The 23,224-nt window shown below is 31.3% G+C and overlaps 1 protein-coding gene and 1 pseudogene across 3 annotated transcripts; both read left to right on the forward strand.

The window, feature by feature from the left end:
* The first annotated feature begins 4,434 nt into the window (after window positions 1–4,434).
* On the forward strand, window positions 4,435–5,591 carry LOC149511883 (uncharacterized; annotated as a pseudogene).
* A 1,695-nt stretch (window positions 5,592–7,286) lies between these two features.
* LOC111316019 (uncharacterized) lies at window positions 7,287–10,376 on the forward strand. 3 transcript variants are annotated; one of them, XM_089753829.1, is made up of 3 exons: window positions 7,287–7,376; window positions 7,552–8,486; window positions 9,543–10,376. In XM_089753829.1, exon 2 carries the CDS (start codon window positions 7,565–7,567, stop codon window positions 8,438–8,440), a length of 876 nt encoding a protein of 291 aa, XP_089609955.1. In that variant the 5' UTR covers window positions 7,287–7,376; window positions 7,552–7,564; the 3' UTR covers window positions 8,441–8,486; window positions 9,543–10,376. The 3 variants fall into 3 exon arrangements, with proteins under 3 accessions (XP_089609955.1, XP_022773769.2, XP_089609954.1); XM_022918034.2 differs by lacking the exon at window positions 9,543–10,376 and having other exon boundaries at window positions 7,552–8,679; XM_089753828.1 differs by lacking the exon at window positions 7,287–7,376 and having other exon boundaries at window positions 7,418–8,486; window positions 9,954–10,376.
* The last annotated feature ends 12,848 nt before the right edge of the window (window positions 10,377–23,224 follow it).

Genomic DNA, 23,224 nt, shown 5'->3' on the forward strand with positions numbered 1-23,224 from the left:
ATGAAACTATTTAAAAAATTTCTATATTTCATATATATTTTATAAAATATTAAATTTAAAATTATATTTTTACATTTTTATATTTTTTGTTATAAAATAATTTATTTGTTAAATTTTTTAATAGAAAATAGATTTTCAAAAATTAACCTAAGTTTAAAATTTCAAATTCCCTTTTTTAAAAAATTAATATCATTTTAAAAACAAAAAATATTTTCTATTAAAAATATTCTTTGACTCATAAATCATAATAAAAATAGTATTTTCTACCAAAAAATCTATTTTTTAAAATATTAAATATATTTTATTTTTCCTTTTTCATATATATATATATATTATAAAATATATTTTATAAATAAACAAAAAAGAAAAAATAATAAAAGAAAAAAATTGATTTTTATATATTTCAATTATATTTTTTAAATATTATAATTTAAAATATTTTTTATTTTTTATTATGATATAATTTATCAATAAAATAATATTCTTAATAGAAAATATATTTTTAAAATTAAGTTAAAATTTTCAAAATAATTTTTTTAAAATTCCACATTGTTTTTAAAAAATTAAGTAAAGATTTCTATATTAATTTAAAAAATTAAATAAAAACTCAATATTGTTTTGAAGTATAGTGTAAAAATTTACACATCATTTAAAAATAGATTTATTAATCTATTCAAAAATTTATTTTCTTTCCAAAAAATCTAATTTGAATCTATTTTTGTTAAAAATTTTATATTCATATAAAATAAAAAATAAAATTTAAAATATATTTTTTCTTTTTTTATAAATTATATTTGAAAATGGATAAATAAAGATATTTGATTTTTTAAAAAAATTATTGTTTTGTTAGAAAATAATAATTTTTATTAAGATTTATTAGTAAAATATTTTTTTTAATAAAAATAATTTTTTTGTTTTTAAAATGATATTGAATTTTTTGAAAAAGAATTTGTAGCTTTTAATTTAATTTTAATTTTTGAAAATCTATTTTCTATTAAAAATAAAAAATTTAACTAATAACTTATATTACAAAAAAATATAAAAATATATTTTAAATTTAATATTTTATAAGTATATAAAATTTTTGGATAATTTCATCATTGGTCTCTAATTTTTGAAGAAATTTTATTTTGATCTATTTTCTTTTACGTGAGATACTAGCTAACCTATGCATAAAGCTAATAGGTATTTGTCGTCAGTTAGATGGTTAATATGATAATTTTTGAATAATTGAGGATCTAATTAAATTTTTAAAACTTAGAGATCAAAACAAAAATTGAGTCAAAATTTAAGAATTATACGTGGTATTAACCCTAAAAAATAATAAATTTAGAGACTACATGATACATGAAACTTTAAAAAGGAAAAGTGCAGTGTGTAGAAGCAACGAGTGAACAGTGATTAGGTGATTGTGATCACATGGAGCCCGATTTGCTCTACAGCCCAAATCTCTCTCTCAATCCCAATACCCCTTACTACGTCGCACTAGCTTCCTTAATCGAAACGTCACCACCTCCCCGCATTCCTTTTCCACTGCTTTCCGTAACAAACAAACAAAAGAAAAAAGTTATGCTAGGGTTATTTTAAAACCGGTTGTTAACGTTATTACGTACTAATGTTAATTATACATTTGACATTTTAATTATAATAAATTTATCGAATTAGCACTTAAAAAAATAAATTATCAATTTAATTCTGTAATTTTTATTTCTTTAAAATAGATTGTACACCTCACTAACTCTGATAATTAAATTCTATTAATTGAATATGTAATATGGCAAACTAAAAGTCAATAAAAAGTAGATTCGTGATTTTATTTTTATTGGTTGTATTTTGATATGTCATTCGTAAAAGAATTAGTTTTAGAGTAAATTATTTAATCCAAACAAAGTTTGAATGTGAACTTTTATATTTTATTATTTATTATCAAATATTTAATCTTAAATTAGGTTTTATGCAAAAAATTGATCTTATATAAAATAAAATTCTATTTTTTATATAACGTTGGTAAAGATTTTAAAAATTTATATTTGATATATTATCGGTATATAAATTTTATACATTATTAGTGAATCAGATTATAATATTTTATTAATAAGATGAATCAGATAATAATACCTCATTAGTAAATAAATTTTTTAAAAATTTTAATTTTTGTATATTTATTTTAAGAGTTCATATTTATTTATTAATAAAGTATTATCATTTAATTTACTAATAACATATATAATTTATATTGATAATGTATAAAATTTATATATTAATAATATATTAAATATAAACTCAATTTTAAACTTCATAAATAATAGTTAAAAATTACTTTGTATTTATTATATTATTTTTTAATATATCTTAAAGGGACTCGTGGCATTTTTTGTTATTGTTGATGAAATTAAAAAATTTCAGATAATATTTTGTAAAAATTTTATGAAAATAATATTTTAATTTTTCTTACAAGTATCATATTTATTGTCTTGATTTATTATATTTAATACAAAAATATCTGAAAAATAAATTTAAACTAATTAATAGAAGGCACACTCTTTGTTTGTACATAAAAAATTTTGATCTTATAATTCTCATCAAATTGATTTTAAAATTTACAAATAAAATATCCCCAAACAAAAAAAAAAAAAAAATGATTTGGAGCTTTTCAGAGGCTCTACGGCATTCATGCCAGTGGTAGTGATATTGATCGTCAGAGAGAGGGGAGAAAGATAAGAGAGTCACATGGGTGGTGTTTGGTTCAAGAAAATCATGTGATCACATGTGCTTTCTTTCTTTATTTCTTCCGCATTGTTATTGCATTTGAGGGTCCCTCTTCTTTTTTGACCCTTTTTTCGTTGGACCTATCCGCAGGTGATCCTAGAAAATCCATTTTGATCACCACTCACTTCCAACTGCGGCTGGGGATTTCCATGCAATTTGCTTCCACGGAGCTTTCCACCCGCCGCATGTACAGGGTAAGTACATTTTGGCATGCGCTAACGCTTTTTCCACTAGGCATATGCAAGTGTCACGGATTTAAAAAAAAACTTTAAATCTCACATCGAATATAAAAAGAGGGTCACTGAGATATAAAAGAATTCATATCACATCTCCTTTGTAAGAAATTTTTTGTAAGATAAAATCGTAAGATCATAAGGGTCAAAGCGGATAATACTTCATAAAAATATAAACCGTGACAGGAAGGCTGATTTGAGAAGTCGGATGAGTGGATGCTTGGGTTTTGGAGTCACGCGAGTCGAAACTTAAGTCTCAATCCATGACAAATGGTATTAGAGCCAACCTTATACCGTTCGATTCACTCCAACGCCAAGCGCCTCGAGGGAGGGAGGCAGGATGGCTAGCCTCCGTGATGAGGACGTTACAAGGTTGGATATGAGAGAATGTCATGGACCTAAAGAGGAGTCTTGAATCTTACATCGAACATAAAAGGTTGAGAGAGGTAGGCAGGGTGATTAGCTTCCATGACGAGAACGTCACGAGGTTGGATGGAGAAAAATGTCATGGACCTAAAGAGGAGTCTTGAATCCCACATCGAATATAAAAGGAAGGTCATTGAAGTATAAAAGGGTGTTCACACCACCTCTCCCTTGTGAGGTGCCTTTTGTAGGACAAAACCGTGAGGCCAGGGAGCCAGAGCGGACAATACCTCACAAAGGTGTGAACCGTGACAGTCAGGCTGATTTGAGACGCCGAAAGAGTGCATGCCCAGGTCCTAGAACAGCGCAGGTCAGAGCTTAAGTCTTGATCCATGATAAGTGGTATCTCGATCCGTGACAAGTGGTATCAAAACCAGCCATATACCGTTCGATCCACATCAAACATCTCGAAGGAGGTAAGCAGGATGACCAGCCTCCGTGATGTGATAGTTAGGTTGATTTGAGACGTCGAAAGAGTGCATGCCTGAGTCCTAGAGCAATGCGGGTTGGAGCTTAAGTCTCGATCCGTGATAAGTGGTATCAGAACTAGCCTTATACCGTTCAATCCATGTCAAACACCTCGAAGGAGGTAGGCAGAGTGGCCAGCCTCCGTGACGAGAGCATCACGAGATTATGTGAAAAAAAATATCATGGACCTAAAGAGGGGGACACCCTGCATACCTCCGTGACGAGAGCGTCACGATATTAGGTGAGAAAAAATATCACGGATCACGGACCTAAAGAGGGGTTCTGAATCCCACATCGAACATAAAAAGAGGGTCACTGGGGTATAAAAGGGTTCACACCACTTCTCCCTTGTGAGGCATCTTTTGTAGGACAAAATCGTAAGCTCAGAGGAGCCATAACAGATAATACCTCACAAGAGTGTGAACCGTGATAAGTAGACTGATCTGAGATGTCGGATGAGTGGATGCTCGGATCTCGAAACCATGCAAGTTGAAGCTTAAGTCTCGATCCATGACACAAACACTACCACACGACCCTTCTCACGTGCTTTTGTGTAGCTCGTGAACTTCACCGCTCAGGTCCTATCCAAAAATCAAAGGCTTGAGAACCAAAACCCGGTGTGGGCCTAGTTTCGTTGGCATTGACAAATCTCTAGATCTTTACAATAATTTAACAGCCCCCTTCCATGCACCCAAAACTCACCCTTCGATCCGTCTTTCTCCTCTGTCAATGGAGAATGCCTTGAACCAGACAAATATACCCACATTTCATAGCAAAGGAAGAAAAACCCAGCAAAACGCTTTGATGGGAAGTGCATTGCGAACCTTTACCCAGTTTTCAAGGAAGCCGGGGCACCCGAAGGAAAGGGAGAGAATACTTGAAGGCTGAAACGAAGGATTATTTGAGTGAAAAACAAGAAGAAGGAGAAGAAGATGATCGTGTTGTTCATGATGATGATGAGAAGACAGAAATGAAGAGGAAGATTGTGGCATCGCAAAGGATTGTTCCAGGAGGTGAGACTTTAGAGGTTGACAAGCTGTTTTAAGAGACTGCTGGGTATATATTAGCTTTGCAGTCTCAAATTAAAGCCATGAGAGTTCTTGCAAGCTTTATTGAAGGCTTGGAGAAACAGAAAAGAAAGCTTGGAGGTTGATTAAGCACAGAATAATTGTTTCTCAATTATAATTTTCTTTTCTTTTCTTTATTTATTTATTTATTTTATTGTCAAGCAAGATGGTGACGGAGACCAAGATCCCACATTATATTCCCACTTCCCATCCTCTTTCATTTTCATTCTTTTTGTTTTTTTTTTTTAATTATGGTTTACCTTTTTACTTCAAACCGTTAGAATTTAAACTCTTCACTTAAACTAATAATCCAATGTTTTATTAACAAATTACTTAGCGTCGGCGATAATGGTTTATTACGTTAACTATTTATAGCTCAATGAAAAGGAGGTGAAAGTTGTTTAGTAATGCAGCTAAGTGCAGAGAAATCAGAATCAGAAATTATTACCATTGGTAAATGCAGAGAAATATGTTAATGGGTGATGCATTTGCCCTTTGGTTGGAATATTAAAATGAACCACATATTCTTATGGTGTTCTTTTATTGTGGGTTAGAGATAGACATAATGATTTACGTATTTATATTGTGTAAACTATTAAAATTTATATATTTATCTCATATTTTATATAAAAATTACGTGTTATAATTCGTATCGATACAAAACTATAAAATATATTTTTTATTTTGTTAAATATATATAATTATTATTAAAATTTTAATTCGTATCATTTTTATATTTTATATTCGTATTATATTCGTGTTGTGTTTTAAATTATTAGATCTAGTTGAAGGTTAAGAGTTAACCATTTTATTCTTCGTGCATTTTGAGTTGGAGGCTAGTTTTGGACCAACGATTATTTTGGATAGAAATGACCACGAACACAAATTTATTTTTTTTAAATACCAAAGTTTATTTTCATTGCATTTTTAGCATAAATTTTTTTTAGGCTTATTTTGCTCCTATTTCCAAATTTCAAGTTAACTAAGAAGTTTTAAGTTTAGTAATTCATAAGAAATGATACTTAACTCTCCGTAGATTTGGTGATAAATTTTTGAGATATTTTTAAATTATTAAAAATATTGTTTGATAAAAATGAAAATTTGTTAAGCAATAATTCTAAGATGAAATAGATTTTTGGTGAGATGTTTGTGGTTTTATAAATAATAAAAGTTTCAATAAATTGGGATATGAAAGAAAAATATAAAGAGAATTATAAAATTTAATGACAATAATATGTAAATATCTTACAGAATTAAGAAAAATATTCATGAATATAGTTGTTTGATATTTGGTAAAAAATTGTTAGAGATTGAACGATAACGATTATAAAGATTGAATGAGAATGATCATTGATGATCAAGCAAGACTATTGATAAATTTGTTTGGGGTTGATTGTTTGTTAGAGTAAAATTGGTTGATTTGTTTTGAGTGTAGAATATTGAGTGTTGATATGTTTGTAATTATTTATAATTAATAGATTTTTTTCGTTAATGAATATAAGTTGAGTGTTTAAGCATATTAATTAAATCTTATTTTTGTATGGATGATTTATTGTTGGATTTCATAATTGTATCATGCAAGATTAACAGTGTAATCTTATATAATAGGGGAACTTATTTACAAGATGTTAATTGAGAAAAAAAAAAATGGCCGATTGAGAAAAAGTTATCACTGAAGCATTTAATCATTTAGTAGGTTCGTTCGATAGTAGCTCCAACTTTCAGGGCAAGTAGAGCGAGGCCCATCCCATAACCTAAGCTTGACCAAACCCTGAGCACAACAGCCAATGCAAAACGGTAAAGGAAAAGTGAATTTTCCAAACGAAAATCAAGTCCCGTGATTCTTTTTTTCCGTGGGATAAACGAATCAAGTTACACCTAAATTATTAAGGTTTGATTGGAAAAAAAATTTTAGTTTAATTTATTTATTGTTATTATTCAAATAATAAATTAAATTAAATTCCAATAGTTTAATATTTAATTCAAAATATTCCTGAGTTTAATTTTTATTTTTTAACATTCTTATAAAAGTGTACTACTAAATTATAATATTTAATGGTAACATTTATAATTTTAATGCATTAAATAATTTAATTAAATTATGAATGAAATTCAAACATAAAAATAAAATTTAAACAAATTTAAATCAAATTTTAAATTACCAACTTTCCAATGAAATTAAATTTGAACTTAATAATCTATTGATTTATTCAATTGGATTACAATCTCAAATCTCATCTGACGAAACATTTTTAATTAAGGGTCCCACACAAACCTTTTTAAATACGTGTTTCTCCACTGCCACCTATATTTTCTTTATTTCATTCTGATTTCTGAACAAAATATTTGAACATAAAAATATATAAAAAGAAAAAAGAATAGCAAAAACCCTAATTGAATAATCAGCAAAAAAAAGGTGCAGCTTCTTTTGTCCCTTTCATTTTTCTTTTCTTTTTCTCACATTTTCATGGAATATTAGTATTAGAAGAGAAAAAAAAAATCGTTTTTTGCCACAAATGGGTAACCTTTAGGGTTATTTTCTCTTCCTGATTCTAACTTTTTTATCTGTGATTTTCTTGACTACCATACAGAGATTTTAAGAAAATGGCAGATTCGACGATCATCAATGGCGAAGTGGAGAATCAGACGGCGGAGAACTTCTACGACGCCGATGAAGCCAATGTAATCGAGCTGGCTAGCAAAATCGAAGCGCTTGAGAGCGAGAAGCTGGAGCTGGGCAAAGAAAACAAAGAAGTGAAGGAAAAGATCAATAAACTGACTCTGGAAATGGATCAACTACGAAACCGGGAAGAAGAAATGAGACTAGAAATGGAAGAATGGGAAGAGGATAAGAGGTTCCTCGAATCGATCGCCGCGAGATCGGCTGACCTTGAAACCGAGGTTTCGAGGCTTCAACATGATCTGATAACTTCGATGAGTGAAGTAGATGAGGCGAATAAGGAGTTGGTTGAGTTAAAGAGAGGATTGGAAGAGAAAGGGTTGGTGATTGAAAGATTGGACAAAGAAATCGCTGAGTTGAAGAAAGAGAAAGTTGAGAGTGAGAAGAAAGAGAGTGAATTGGAGCGGAAATTAGGGCTTTTAGAAATGAGGGAAACGGAGCAGAGGAATAAGAAAGTTAGGGTCGAAGAGGAAATGAGGGAAATGATGGACGAGTTTGAGAAGAAAGTTGAGGATTTGGAAGCAGAGGTGGCCAGAACGAGGGCTGAATTGGAGAGAAGTAAGGAAGATAAACGAGAATCCGAGGAGAAGGTGATGGCGTTGGAGTCGAACATGTTGGCATTGAAGGAGTTGGTGGAGGAGAGGACAAGCGAAGCTATTAACGCAAAGGCCAGGGAGATTGATGAGAGTGTTGGTTGTGAAGAGAAAGGTTTGAATATGCTGGTTGTGGTAGCGGGAACGGCTGGGGCTTTTGTTGTTGCGGCTGCTGTGGTATATCTTTGCTGCAGGAAGCGGCCGTGACTGATGGTTGCTGGTGGAAAACTAATGAGGAGAGGGACAAGCAGAGGTGAGGATTTTATCATTGTTATGAATATGGGTTCAATTTTGATAGGTGGAATAATTTTGCTTGGATTTTCAATTTTGTGCCTATGAATCTCAGTTGTACTAATATAATTTTGGCCTTGCTTGAGGTGTGTTTTTGTTTGCTCGTTGACAATTTTAATTGCAAACACAAGTATTCCATCCAGTTTTTCTAGGAATTTCTTTTATCCTTTGTGGTTTTATAGTGATTCAAATTGCTCGATAGACTGTTACATTCTTAGTTCAAGTGAGCATTATTGGAATCTGTTCCCTCAAATAAAAAAAATTCTCATTTGCTTGTTCATTCATGCTGAAGAAATTTCAAATCTTTGTCATTAATTGGTTTGTGGAGTTGTATGCTGTGATTGTTACAATGTGAAATTGCGCTTCTTTATATGAATAGAGAATAGTAGAAACCAGGATTTGTTGAACACTGGTCTATTTTTTTATCATGTTTTTTGCTGAGGGCCATCTGCCTTAGAATATGGTAATCATCGATACAGGAAATTCTTAATATTCTGTCAGTTGATTTGTTTAATCTGACAAGTGCTGCAGTTTTTTTATTCTAAATCATTCTTGCCATTAAACTTTTGTGAGTTGAGGGGAAAACCAACATACCAAGGGGAATTGAAATCATATCATTACATAAATACTCCACACACGGCAGATCCAACATCCAAGCCCTTATACATTCTCAACAAACTTCACTTGGGGACGAGGACATTTCTTCTCAACAATCATTTTGCAGAAAATGTCGAAAAAACCATCATAAAAACCTATCAACTCCACCAAGAACTTGAAATTCTGCTAAACTTTTTTCGAGTAATACTGTCCGGCATTAGTTGATGGAGAGTGCTTGGATTATTGTAAATTGTTGAGTTTGTTAGGCTTTTAGAAAATTGAAAGTTGGCAAGTTGCATAGGCTCAAACAATGCATAGATTTTTACAAACAAGTTACTCTGATGGCTGAACACAATGCATATATTTTTACAAACAAGTTACTATGATGCCTGAACATAGAGATCCAATCTCTTACTTACAGGTTAGACCACTAGTGTGATTAATGAAGCACCAGAACAGTGTTCCATCGACAGGAAAGACACTGCAACTTGATCGATTTTATATGGCCTATACTCCAGTTATTGGAAGAATAGCACAAGAGCTTGATGAGGCATCCTTAATTGAAATTAAAAATATTCCTATGTCCTAACATCATCTCTGTGTCTATCAAGAGCATCAAGGCTTCTCTCTGTTATCAAGGAGCTATTGTTACAGTCAGTTGCTTTCTTCCTGTCAAAAACCAAAACTACAAAAGGACTCAACCAGATTCGTGCCAAGTACCTTAAATGCTAGTACTGGCAGTGGCACAGTTTTGAGAACTTATTCCCCACAAAGTATCCATAAAACTACAAAAAGGATAAAACATAAGTAGTTTTCATTTTGTGATCTGCAGAAGGAACCATAACCTCTTCCAGTTATATCTTGCATGGTGGGTTGTAATCTTGTTACCATCCAATAGTAAGTTCCAACTTCCAAGAGATGACCTTTCCGACCTTTGTGGTAGATCAGATGAGAAGCAATTGACCATAGTCCAAGGAGGCAAGTAGGAAGGTAATGTGTTGCAGAAGACCACTCCTTCACAATAGCGAGTATTTTAGTTACCAGTGGCGGCTATTGCTAATGGCAAGGTCACTTGACGGTGCATTTACAGAAGAAGGTTCCTGTGCCACTACTAAAGCTCTCCTTTGATAAATGAACCATGTTAGTATTAATTATTGCTGATTTCCCAAAGTAGTTAGGCTCTGATATACTTTATTCGGCCATAGAGGTGCCACCAGTTAAACCAACCTTCAGGTCCAGCACTTCGATCTTTGCTTCCAAACTCTCAACTGTCTCTCACATATGCTTTGCAAATTTCCAAAGCTGGTAGTTATCTTTGTACCTCCACGAGAACTTTCCCATCCTCCTGCAAGTCTCAGTAGCATGCCAATCTTGTTTCAGAAGTAGGGGGGGAAGGGGTCTTTTGCAACTGCAGATCATCCTCACATAACTAACAATTGAGCGAGTAAACAAATTCTAAGGAAAAGCAAATTTTCATGGATGCTAAGAAATAAAGCTTTATGACAAGTTTTCTCACCTCCAGTTTATCTGTCAGAACGCCGTAGAACTTCAAAATATCCACAGCAACTCTTCCAAGAAGTTGGTTGCACGGGACGATGACTGGGAGATCTGATGGGCTAGCTGTCAAAAAAATTCACAAGATAGAAGCAAATTTCAGTTGAAACAAATTGGAGGCTGGAAGCCCGGAAAATCAAGCTTCTCGCTTAAAGTATTCGAAAAAAAAGGAAACAGAAACATAGAGAATAAATTTTTTTCTTCATACACATGATCCGGAGATTCTGTGCTCAGTTACTGACCAGATTTTCTGTGCTTTCATAGATCTCGGGCTTGTTTACTGGTTCACAGCATCACGGGTCTCAGCCATAGGAACATTTGCTGCCTGCGATGAATTTTCAACATTTTCCTTAGATGCCAATTGGGGGAAAAAGCGTTATTGTATGAAGCTGGAATTTTGGTTTACGTGATTCCTTGGGCTACTGCAGCTCTAGGAACTCCACCATTCCCGGCCAAACAAGAAATAGTTGTTTCTTCAATCGCCCTGGGCATTACATCTGCTGCGACCGTGGAGCCATTTGTCTCATCCAAACCTGGCAGCGTTGTTTCCTCGTCAATTCCCTTTGATTCCACATCTGTTCAGAGTGCAGAATCACTAGTGATCTAAGCAGAGGACAGCTGCTCAATTTCTTTCATTAAACCATTTATTACTCTCGTCCAAAGATGGTGAAATGTTCTCTTTCTGTTTCTTTGGCATCTAATTCACCAACGTCAGAATCTTCTGATTTTTCAACTGATGGTTCGATATCATGACTGAACTCTTCAGTCAAAGGAACCCCTGGTTCAAGCTCAACTGACTCGACAACTGAATCAGAAACCACTTTCTCCTCTTCAAAAGTCTCTGAATTCTCCTCCTTTCCCCAGGTTCTGCCTCATTGTCCGAACTGCTACTAATTGAACTGGAATCCTTGCCATCCGGAGTTTCATTAACCGACTTGGAGTTCCTATCTGCAATAATGTCTCACAAATTCAACGTCTGGTTTTGACATTGATGAATCTTCCAAAACAATTAACTTCCTTTTCTTCTTCATGTGCTTGTACTTTCTAGCTCTCCTCAAGAATTCCGTTTGAAGGTTCTTCCATTTGGTAATGATTTAAAGAAGCGCTACTGATTCAACAGACAAAGAATCTCTTCCTATGCTTTTTATTGTTATTAGATATGCACTTTAACCACCCCTACTTTCTTTCTAAACCTCAGGTTTCAGGACATGAATTCCTGTACGAGTTCATTAAAGAAAAAAAAAAAAGTCAAACAGTGAGATGAGAGGTATTCACTAATGAAAAAAAAAGGGGAACAACTAAAGCCTTAAGCCATACAGATAGACTGAGAAACAATGGATGACAGATAATGATAATGGAACATTAGAAAGAGCATGAATGAGATCGAAATAATTACTATATATACCTTGAAGTTGAAAGGCAGGTGAACAAGAAGAAGGGAAGATGAATATTTTCATTAGGGTTGGCAACGTAATTCAGAATCGGTGGGTTTCGATTTGATCCAACCCGACCTCATAGGATTGTTTTTTTTTTTTTAAATCGAGTTTCGGGTCAAATATTATTAAGGAAAAATTGGGGTCAGGTCGGGTTTGAATTTTAGGCAAACCCGATCCAACCCGATATTATATAAAAAATTATTTTTTAATTTTTTAATCATATATATTTATATATTTATATTTTAAAAAATAATATTTTATTAATTTCAAGTCGGATATGATTTATACAATATCGAGTTCGGGTCGGATATTAAAAAAAAAAAAAAATTTTAGGTCGGATACGGGTTCGGAGTGAGCAAAAACTCGTCTTAACCCGACCTGTTGCCAACCCTAATTTTCATAATGTTTGGACGTGAAGATACAACTCAGCTTTAATTGGTTGTTGTAGGTGAGTTTTACAAAAAAAAAAGGTGCAAAGACTGATTGGAATAGGACCAGGAGCTTAACTTATAATATTCATGTAATCATTTTTAATAATTGACATTCAGTAAGTCTAAAATTTAAATTTTAGTACATAAAATTTTTTCCTTTATCTTTAGCTTATGTTTTTTTTTTACCAAAAAAAAAAGAAAAAAAGAAGGTAGAAATAAATGAAGGGAATGAATATGATGAGAGATGGTTTGATTTTTGACATTGAAAAATGAAAACAGTGATGACTGTTAAATTTATAGTATTTTATAAGTTCATTTTAACTTAAAAATTTTGAAAATTTTCTTGAAATTGGTGCTTTTTATAAGTGAAATCTTAATTTGTAGGGTTTGGTACATGTGGCATGTGAATGCCATGCAATCCATGCAATATTCGACCATGCATGGGGCTATAATAGAACTAATCATCTAAAGAGTTGTAGCTAAATCCAACTAGTTAATGGAGTTCCAACATGTATTTGGCTAAAAAGAAGTTATAGACATAAGAGGACTCTTTGTTCAATTTAAAATTTTAACTCCAAGATGGACACTTCAATAAAGATAAAGGCTAGAGGTTTTATTCAAGAAAGATTTTTTTTTAATTTTTATCTCAAGAGTTTGAACCTAAGTCAACTAAATTAAAGAGATTACTTTTGGATTTCGACCTTAATCGAACCTACATTCAAATTTCAAGATGATGATGACATGGCATGATGTGAGCATTGAGAAACAATCCAAGAACACCATGCGGCTAACACATGTTTCATTGAAGATTACATATTCGGCCAAACTCTTCCAAGATCAAGATAACATGTAATCTGTTAAGGAGTTTGAATTAGAATAGCATCTTGTAATTCTCATCCCCCCATGGTTGAACTTAGCCCATAAATAGGCTAGCCATCTTCACTTGTAATCACACATCACACATTTCATCCCACTTTTCTCCTTTTTTTATTCTTCTTCTTTTTACAATTTTAGTTAGTTTTCTTTGTATTTTGACTAGGGTGACAAACTAGTCATAATATTGTCTTCACAAGCATTCTTTCAATACAAGTTTTTTTTTCTACTTTCATTCAAAGATTTCTCTTTCTCTATTTGCACAACTTTTTTTTTTCTTTACAAGCTTTTAAATCTTGATTTTATGCTTTCTTTACAATCGACCAACATTCACTTTCTTTCCAAGCTTTTGATTTATTTTTATTTTATTTTATATTCGACCAATTCTTAAAACTATCAAGAGATAGTTTGTTAGTTGGCTTTTAGCCTATAAATTTACAATTTTCATTATTTACTGTTGCTTTCAACCAAGCACTCTCTTTGATTTGTTTAAATATAAAATTTGGAAGAAACACCTTTGGTACTTAGTTTCGTATCCCATACATAATCCTCATGGAAAAAATACCTTACTTACTCACTTTATTACTTTATGCGATTTGTGCACTTATAAGCTATATAAAAAGTAGCAATCAAGTTTTTAATACTATTGTTAAAGATTATATTGGTGCTAGAAACTAATATCAATACCGATTCTTTCTACTTTGTAATTTAGACTTTTATTTTCTTATTCTAATGTGCTCTTTCTTTCTTTTTTTCTTTTTTGTTTGATTTTTATTGTATTGAGGTAAGAACATTTTGGGACTATGCCGAGCTATCTTTTGAATATTCTCATATTTAATTGTCATTCCAAAATCCCAAACCTAAGAATGATACTACTAAAATGAATGATTTAGACCCTTTTTCAACCATAACCCACAACTGGCCTCTTTAACTAAAAAGATAAATACCCTTAAAAGAAATTGTAATCTTAGTCATGTTTAATTAGTTCAAAGCACATTTGATAATGATCATGTTTATGGTGGGGAATACTAGAGTGATAGGTGTCAAGATGATTAATCCAATTTTTACTCATAGCTTTATAACTTAAGATAGGGAGAATTATCCTAGTTATGCATGAAGGAGCAATCAAGAGTTCTCATTCGTATATACCCCTACCTATTCTATAGACCTTTCATTACAATAATACTCTCCTCCATCACATGACCTATCTCCTCAATACCATCTATCACCCTAATATTTTCCTTCATACGATCCATCCTCTCTTTCTTAAGAAAAGAAACCTTCATTTGATGAAAATTTCATAGAATTCATCCAAAATCAAACTAACATCCTCAAAACCTAAGTTGTCAATTTAAGAAGCCTTATTAAACTAGTAAATCCAAGTTAATTAGGTGAAGTGGAGTGCACAATAAAGGATAATCGAAAGAAAGGAAAAGCAATGTATGTTGCTGATGATGATGATGAAGACTTAATGAATCAGCCTATAGTGGTGAACTTGCCTAGTTTTGTGAAAGTACTTGAAAAATATGTTAAGGATTAAGATGACATCAACAAAGAGTTTGAGGAGGAAAACAACTTTGAAAAAATGGAAGAGTATGAGATTGAGGAAATTTCTAAAGAAAATCCCAAAGAAATGATTTAGAGGTGACTATGGAGGACGAAAAGGTAGTAAAAGTGGATGATTATTTTGATGAAATTAAAGTAGAATCGGCTCTAGGATCTAACATTAATAAAGAGTTTATTGTAGTGGATGTACCATAATTTGTTAAGGTGGTAGGAGAAAAAATAAATTTTAAGGACAATGAATCAATTTTGGAATCTGAACCTAAAAAAAAGCATGATATTAGTCCCACTATAGTTGAGCCTGAGCCTTATAGTCCACCTTTGCCAATTTCCCAAACTTACAAAGATCAAATGCTTGATTTGAAATTCAATAAGGTAAAAAAAGCCTATTGTTGAGGGTTGTTTAGTTGAAAGCATGCTTAAACTTTTAGAAACACCCATCGTTAAGCCTAATGAACGAGAGGAAGAAATTTAACCAATTGCATTCACCCAACTTAAATCGACCATAGAAGAACTTTTAGTTTTAGTGACCAACCTTATAGTTTTCATGGTTATACCTTTTTCACTAGTATTGAAGCCACTGGCCACCTACCTTAGTCCAACTAGTGCTATAATGAAGACATTACTAGGGATAGGACATATATCAACTTTCACCATAACCATTGAGAATAACCACTTAGAGTCTATTTATGAAGATGTGGTAAGTAGAAAAACCATTAAGTGGGTTGATGCTGGTGTCAAGTATAAAGCAATCATGCAACCCTTTGGGAAGAAAATAGTTTAGCTTAACTTAAAACTAGTGTTGCTTAGGAGGCAACCCAAGTTTTACACTATTAAGTTTTACATTTTTAAGTTTTACAGTTTATTAGTTATTTTATTACTTTATTAGGACATGTATGCTTTAATCTCTTTTTTTTTTTTTTTTTTTTAGGAATGAGGATAATGAAAGGATGCTTAATGCAAATTTACAAGTTCGACTTCAAAAAGAAGACAAAGATAGGTGGGTTTTTTTTTTTTTTTCATAAATTTCATAAATGATTAATATGAAACTATGTGCAATTTAAGTGTAGGGAAGGGAAATATTTGTATAAAACTATTTTTTGAAAAATTTTCAAAGTATCCCTAAAATCTTTATTTTTAAACTAAGTTAACATGCTGATAATCGTTATATTGCTATCTTAGATAACTTTTCATGAGTTAATATGAATGACTTAAGTATGATGTTAAGATAAGTATAAATTTAGTGAAGCATGAAATGGAATCTCAAGTGGTTTTTCTTTGGATTGTGATTTTTATGTTATATGTATTTTAATCTTAATCTTTGACATGCATCAATTTTTGTGAAAAGTTATGTAAAATATATATTTGCATTAAGATTTGAAGCATGAGTGTAACTTTAAAATTTGCCTACTCAACCTTCGAGGCAAAATCCTAGACTATCATTAACTAAAAAAGTGATTTAGGTCATTTTTGAACTGTTTGAGCCTTTTTAAGCTCACCTATGTATAAAGCATCCTTAGTACCTTTTTTTGAGCTTTTATATTTCTTTTTTTTATTTAGTTATATTAATAAGCCCATGCATTTTTCTATGATTTATCCCTCTTGTTTTTACTCAACCCATATTGCTTATGTATGTTAAGGACAAAATAAGAAAATAAGTGATATTAGGGAGGTAGAGAGGTACAAGAAATAAAGAACAAAAAGTACAAAAGTAAAAAATAGCTATGTGAAAAAAGAAAAAAAAAAGTAAAAGTGAGAAAGCGAAAATGGGTAAAAAAAAAAGTTCCAAAACAAAGGTGCCTTAAGCACTTGTAAAGTCTCAAAGTTTTTAATTCCATGTTTCAAAAACAAGAAAAGTAAATGGTTTTTTAGCCTAAAATATCTTTTTTCCTAACTTGACCCAAGCCTTACATTACAAGCCTATAAAATCCTATTGATCTTGAGTTAAGTATGTAAGTCTACATTAGTGAAAAAAAAATAATAAAAGTAAACATATGAAGTGTGCTCTATCTTTAAGTTGATATGTAATGCATATTTTGCATACTTTTTGCTTAGATTATATTTATAGATTAGAGATAGATTAACTTCACATACATAAGATTTACATGAAATTGAAAGTTTACTTTTGAATAAGTTTCTTGTCTAATTATGTTCATAACTATCTTGATATTATACCATAATGCATGATTGATAAATTATGGAACTTTGATTTTGTGTGCATTTATTTTGATTATTTAGCATAGTTAATTTGAAGATTTTTCTTGAGGACAAGCAAAAAGCAAAATATGGGGGTGTGATGATTGCTAAATTTATACCATTTTATAAGTTCATTTAACTTAAAAATTTTGATAATTTTCTTGAAATTGGTGTTTTTTATATGTGAAATCTTGATTTGTAGGGTTTGGTACATATGAACCATGAATGCCATGCAAGCCATGCAATATTTGACCATTTATAGGACATATAGCTGAACTAATCATCTAAGGAGTTATAGCCAAACCCAACTAGCTAATGGATTTCCAACATACACTCTACCAAATAAGAGTTATGCTGATTGTTTTGGCATTTTACGGTGAGTGAGAATGAGAAAATATATTACTATTATAATTACCCCTTAAATTAATTTAATGTATTATCCTTTTTTGTAAGCAAAATAGTTTGATTTCATTTCCACTAGATTTCAATACATTTATAAGAGATTATATCTTGAATAATGGGAGGACATTCTCCTATCCAACTCATAGTAGATTTTAGGCATAATGCAAATCAAGCCAAAACATGTGCTGCGCAATTTGCTTTCCTTGTTGCATGAATTACTTTCACAAACCCCGAGTTGGCACCTATTGCATGCACATATGCTATCAAGTTTTGTATATGAGACAGATCCATTGTTCATATGCTAATACTATTTATCACCTGTAGTGAATCTCTTTCCACAATAATTGAAGAAAAACCCATTTTTTTTGCTAGCATGAAGGTTCGAATAGCTGCTAAAGCCTTTACCACTAAAGGTTATCTTACATTCTCCTGATTTACTACACCAACACCCAGACATTCATTTTCATGGTGTCATAACATATAGATTCAAAAATCTATAGCTAGATTTAATAAATGAATGGAGTCGCCACCAATCTTTTATTAGGTGTGATTGGTCACCTAGGGAATCTATCCTTTTAAGGAACTCTTAAGCTTGATTAAAGGTCCCTAAAAAATAGGTTCAGGTCTATGAAGTAGAACAAGGTTCGAGAGTTCGATTACATGTGGAGAAGGTTATAGCACCCTCACATGCTCATCCAAAGGATGGTACCATATTATTTCAAATTTATCCTAAGGTTTAGAATCTAATGGCTTTAAATTTTATGTTAAATATTGAAAAAAATTTTTAAGATTCTCCATCAATCTGGTAGTACTCTCAAAAAAATTCTTTCTCATCCCAAGAGTATTCAAGAATCCCATTTGATTTCTTGAAGAAGCTCTGTCGTCGAAAAATGATTTATTTTTTTATTTTTATTTTGGAAATAAATCTAACTATTCCACCATTTTGGTCAAATTAGAAATATTTTTTCTTTTGAATTTTTAAACTTTCCACCATTTTGGTCTATTTTAAAAATTTCTTTTTTTCTCTTTTTTTCCTTGGAAAGAAAATAATATGACAATTATTTTTATTCAAATTTCATCTAAATTATTCCACCATTTGGGATAAATTTAAAGAAAATTTCTCACCTAGAGATTTCTTAAAAATTTACCATTTGAAATTTTTAAGAGTCTCATCCTTAGATAATTATCAAATATTTTCAATCCAAAATTTTATATGGAAAAGAATGCAATTACTTGTATTGAAATTTCATCTAAATTATTCCATCATTTAGGCCAAATTTAGAAGAAATTTTTAACCTAGAGATTTCTCAGGAATTTACCATTTGAAATTTTTAAAAATCTCATCTTTGGGTAATTTGTATTGAATTCCCAAAAAATTTTATATTTTTATGCTTTTTATGTTTTTAATTTTTTTTTGAAAATATATATATTAATTATTGTTATTGAAATTTTATCTATATTATTCCATCATTTGGGACAAATCTAGACAAAATTTCTCACCTAGGAATTTTATAAAAATTTTCATATTAAATTTTTATAAATTTCATCATTAGATAATTAATATTTATTTTCAAAATTTTTATTTTTATTATTTTATTTTATTTTGATAAAATAAAAAAAACAAGTAAAACAAATAAATTAAATAAAATAAATAAGAAAATACAAAAAATTCAAAAACAGCTCAGATCAGGCTTGGGATACCACTCGGCTCAAGACCAAAAATCATGGCTTAGATGCGCGGTTTGGGATCTCGGCTTGGTTGGAACCCAGGTGGAGAAACGGGTCGTTGGTTCAGGTGCGCTACGGGTCGGGTCAGATCTTGACAAAACACGCGGATCTTGTGGGTTTACTAATGCAAAAATGACACATTTTGAGGAGGGTATATAAGGCTGAAGATCGATTTTTTTTTCAGAATTTCCTTCTCCTCTTCTCTCTCTTCCCTTCTTTTCTCCTCTTTCTCTCCAAACAATTCCAGATTCCAGTTGAATTCCTACCGAAATATGAAAAAAGTCGTCGAAAACTTCAATTATGGTCGAAAAACTCGTAAAAAAATTCAAACTTCGTCGAAAAATTTTGTCGGATTTTGAAAAATTTTCAGAAATTTTTCAGAAAAAGAACTCCAAAAATTCAAAAAAAAAAACTTCTAAAAATCATATACTGCCTCTAAACATTTTTTGCTTCTGTTTCACCTCCTTGTTTTCTTTTTATCTCCTCGATTCCTCTTTTTCTTATGTGTGATTTATGGACCCATTTATAGGGATTGATCAGAAGAGTTTCTGATCAATCTCAACTCTTTTTGGGATTTGGATTCAATCTTTGAATCCAATCTCAACTCTGCTAATTCTTAAATCACGGCCAAATTCATTCTAATTTTTTTATCCTAATCCTAATTTTAACAAAAAATTAATCAAAGTAAAAAAGATAAATATATTAATAGATAACAAAAAATAATTAGATAAATAAAAGAAATAGATAGATAATAATAATAAAAGTAGATAAATAATAAAAATATTAATAGATAAAAAATAAAAAAAATATATTAATAAATAGACAAATACTAAAAATGAAAATGAAAATAAAAATAAAAGCCAATTGGGCCAGCTAATTGGATCCTGAATCGGACCCAATAGGCTTAAGCCCAAACCCTATTGGACCAGACCAAATGGCCTTGGCCTGGACCAAATAAGGTGTCTACAGTTGCCCCTCTTTACACATTTTTTGTGAAACAGGAATTGTGCAAAGACGTAGACATCCATTCAAGACTCAACTTGACATTTTTTACCCTTTTTTTTTTTTTATCAAAGCTCCTCTAAGTAGAGGCTCTACAATTTTGAAAAAAATAACAAAGTTCCTCTAAACAGAGGCTCCACGACCTTGAAAATAAATGGCTCCCCTAATCAGAGGCTCAACGACTTTAAAAAATAAATGGCTCCTCTAATTAGAGGCTCAACGACTTTGAAAAATAAATGGCTCCTCTAATCAGAGGCTCAATGACTTCGAAAAATAAATAAATTCTTTAGGTAGAAGCACCGTGACTTCAAAAATAAATGCTCATCTAAACAGAGGCATCACAACTTTGAAAAGTAAATTGCTCATCTAAATAGAGGCAACCACGACTTTGGAAAATAGATGACTCCTCTAATCAGAGGCTCAACGACTTTGAAAAATAAATGGCTTATCTAAACAAATGCAGCAGAACTTTGAAAAAAAATAAATTGCTCCTTAACAATCATGTCCAAAGGAGTTATAGATCATGACTGAAGGAATTTTATAATGGGAACTTAAGGATTCACAATTTGAGTTCAACATTCAGAGGTTCAGATTTGCAAGAATCTTTCAACTTCGTAAGAATTTACTAAAATTTGATTATTAAAATTTCAGTTTCATTCAAATTTGTAATATCTCAAGATTTGCATTTGCAACTTGCAAGACTTGTATCCAACATTTAAAGATCCTTATTTGAATTTTGGAGATTCACATCCAAAAGTTCAAGGCTTTTCAAAGGTTCTCATTTGGCAAACTTGGAATTCATATCCAAAAAGTTAAAGCTTTGTATTTTGGAGATTCACATCTAAAAGTTCAAAACCTTTCATTTGTTCGAAGATTCACATTCAATGAACTTTAAGGTTTCACTCCTCAAAGATTCTCATTTTGAAACTCAAAGATTCTCATTTGAGTTTTCAAAAATTCTCATCAAAATATTCACAATTTTTTTCAAGTGACTCAAAAATTTGCATGAATGAATATTTTGACCAAAAATGCAAATGCCTTCTTAATGATGCAAATGCAACAACCTAGATTCTTATAGTGCCATGCATGTCCAAACAAGGTTTTCAAATTATGTGCATGTACTATTCAAGCAATGATGCCAACATGATATATATAATGCGGATATTAATAATGTCATGAAATCCTAAATAATTGTGGTAATATGGTTCTCAAAACTCCACCATTTTGCAATTTTTCCTTGTTCAGTTTCTTAATACTTTGGGATAAGTTTCATCAAACGATCATCACTTGACCATCATTCATGGGCTTTTCAGCACTAATAAATTTCAGAACAAGTTTCATCCACCATCACTGGGTCACTACTCATAGGTGTCTCAACATTAACCATTCCGAACAAATTTCATCGTCCTTCACTAGGTTACACTCATAGGTTTCTTAACCCTAACCACTTTATCCACTAATCCATATTATTTTTATCATTCAATCATAACTCGCAAGTCATGTCGACCAATTCATCACTTGGTCATATCACCTCTTCAAGTTTTTGCATTCTCTTTATTTGTTGGCTAACCCATCACCATTTTCATCATTGACCATACCACGTGTTATCTCAAATCATCCTTCTTAGGTTTCTATGATTTTTTCATTTTTCTTTATTATCTTGGATTTCTTTTCAAATGAATGCAAGACTCTTTTAAACACATATTCATTCATTCATTATCATTTCAATTCTTGACAAATACAATGCAATCAAGCATTTTCTCAGTTCATTTTAGAGATGTGAGAACAAAGAGCGAAATATACATTGAGAGAATGAGAAGTGAGTCTTGGTACCAAAGCAAATGGAGAAAAAAATAAGTTGGATGTATGACATTGGGACAAATGAATATTCAAACAATTTTGAACATTAATTCAAGATTTTTTTTCAAAAGCTCATTCCATTTATTGTTAAAATAATTTTGAGCTTATCAAACTTTACCCCAGCTTTGGAAGATTTTTAGATGCATTAATCTTCTATATATTTGAACTGTTCATCTCTTTCAGCTCAGAGATTTGGTATACCAATTGAATACTATACCAATTGCATGAGCAATGTCAAGCCATGTATAAACCATAAGATACATTAAAGAATCGACTGTAGAAGAATAAGGAACACTAGACATAGCTAGTTGCTCTTTCTAAGACACCGAACAAGATTTTTTACTTAGATAAAAATGGTTGGCAAGTAAACTGCTAACTAATTTAGCATGTTACATGTTGAATCTACTAAGCACCTATTCAACATACTTTTTCTGTGTCAACCACAACTTTCCAACTCTCTTATCCCAGATAATGTCTATATCAAGAATCTATTTTGCTAAACTTAAATATTTTATATTAAAAAACTTAGACAATTATTCTTTTAACTTGCAAATCATACCGGCATCTTGTCCTACAATCAACATATCATTAACATATAATAAAAAAAATAATAAAGTTACCATCAAGGAATTTTTTGACATACATACAAAGATTTGTTGCTGTTCTTTTATAGCTTTGATTCACTATAAAAGGATCAAACTTTTTGTACTACTATTGTACAGCTTGTTTCAAGCCATACAAGCTTTTCTTTAATTTGTAAACTAAGTGCTCTTTCCCTTTCACTTCAAAACTCTTAGGTTAATTCATATAAATGTCTTTTTACAAGTCACCATACAAGAATGCAGTTTTAACATCAAGTTACTCAAGCTCAAGATTCAAACTAGTTGCTAATCCCAGTACCACTCAAATGGAACTCATCTTCATAATTAAAGCAAAAATCTTATCAAAATTGATACCTGGTTTTTGAGAAAAACTTTTCACCACCAATTGAGCTTTGTACCTCACTAACTTGTCACCATCTTTTTTTAACTTGAGCACCCATTTATTTTTCAATGGCC

The sequence above is a fragment of the Durio zibethinus genome, chromosome 24, assembly GCF_047325235.1.
Source record: "Durio zibethinus cultivar Kanyao isolate XHJ-2024 chromosome 24, ASM4732523v1, whole genome shotgun sequence".
In the NCBI taxonomy this organism is placed as follows: Eukaryota; Viridiplantae; Streptophyta; class Magnoliopsida; order Malvales; family Malvaceae; genus Durio; species Durio zibethinus.

What these genes read in the sequence shown, in the direction of transcription:
- LOC111316019 (XM_089753829.1), top strand. Translation starts at nt 7,565, where the DNA reads ATGGCAGATTCGACGATCATCAATGGCGAAGTGGAGAATCAGACGGCG.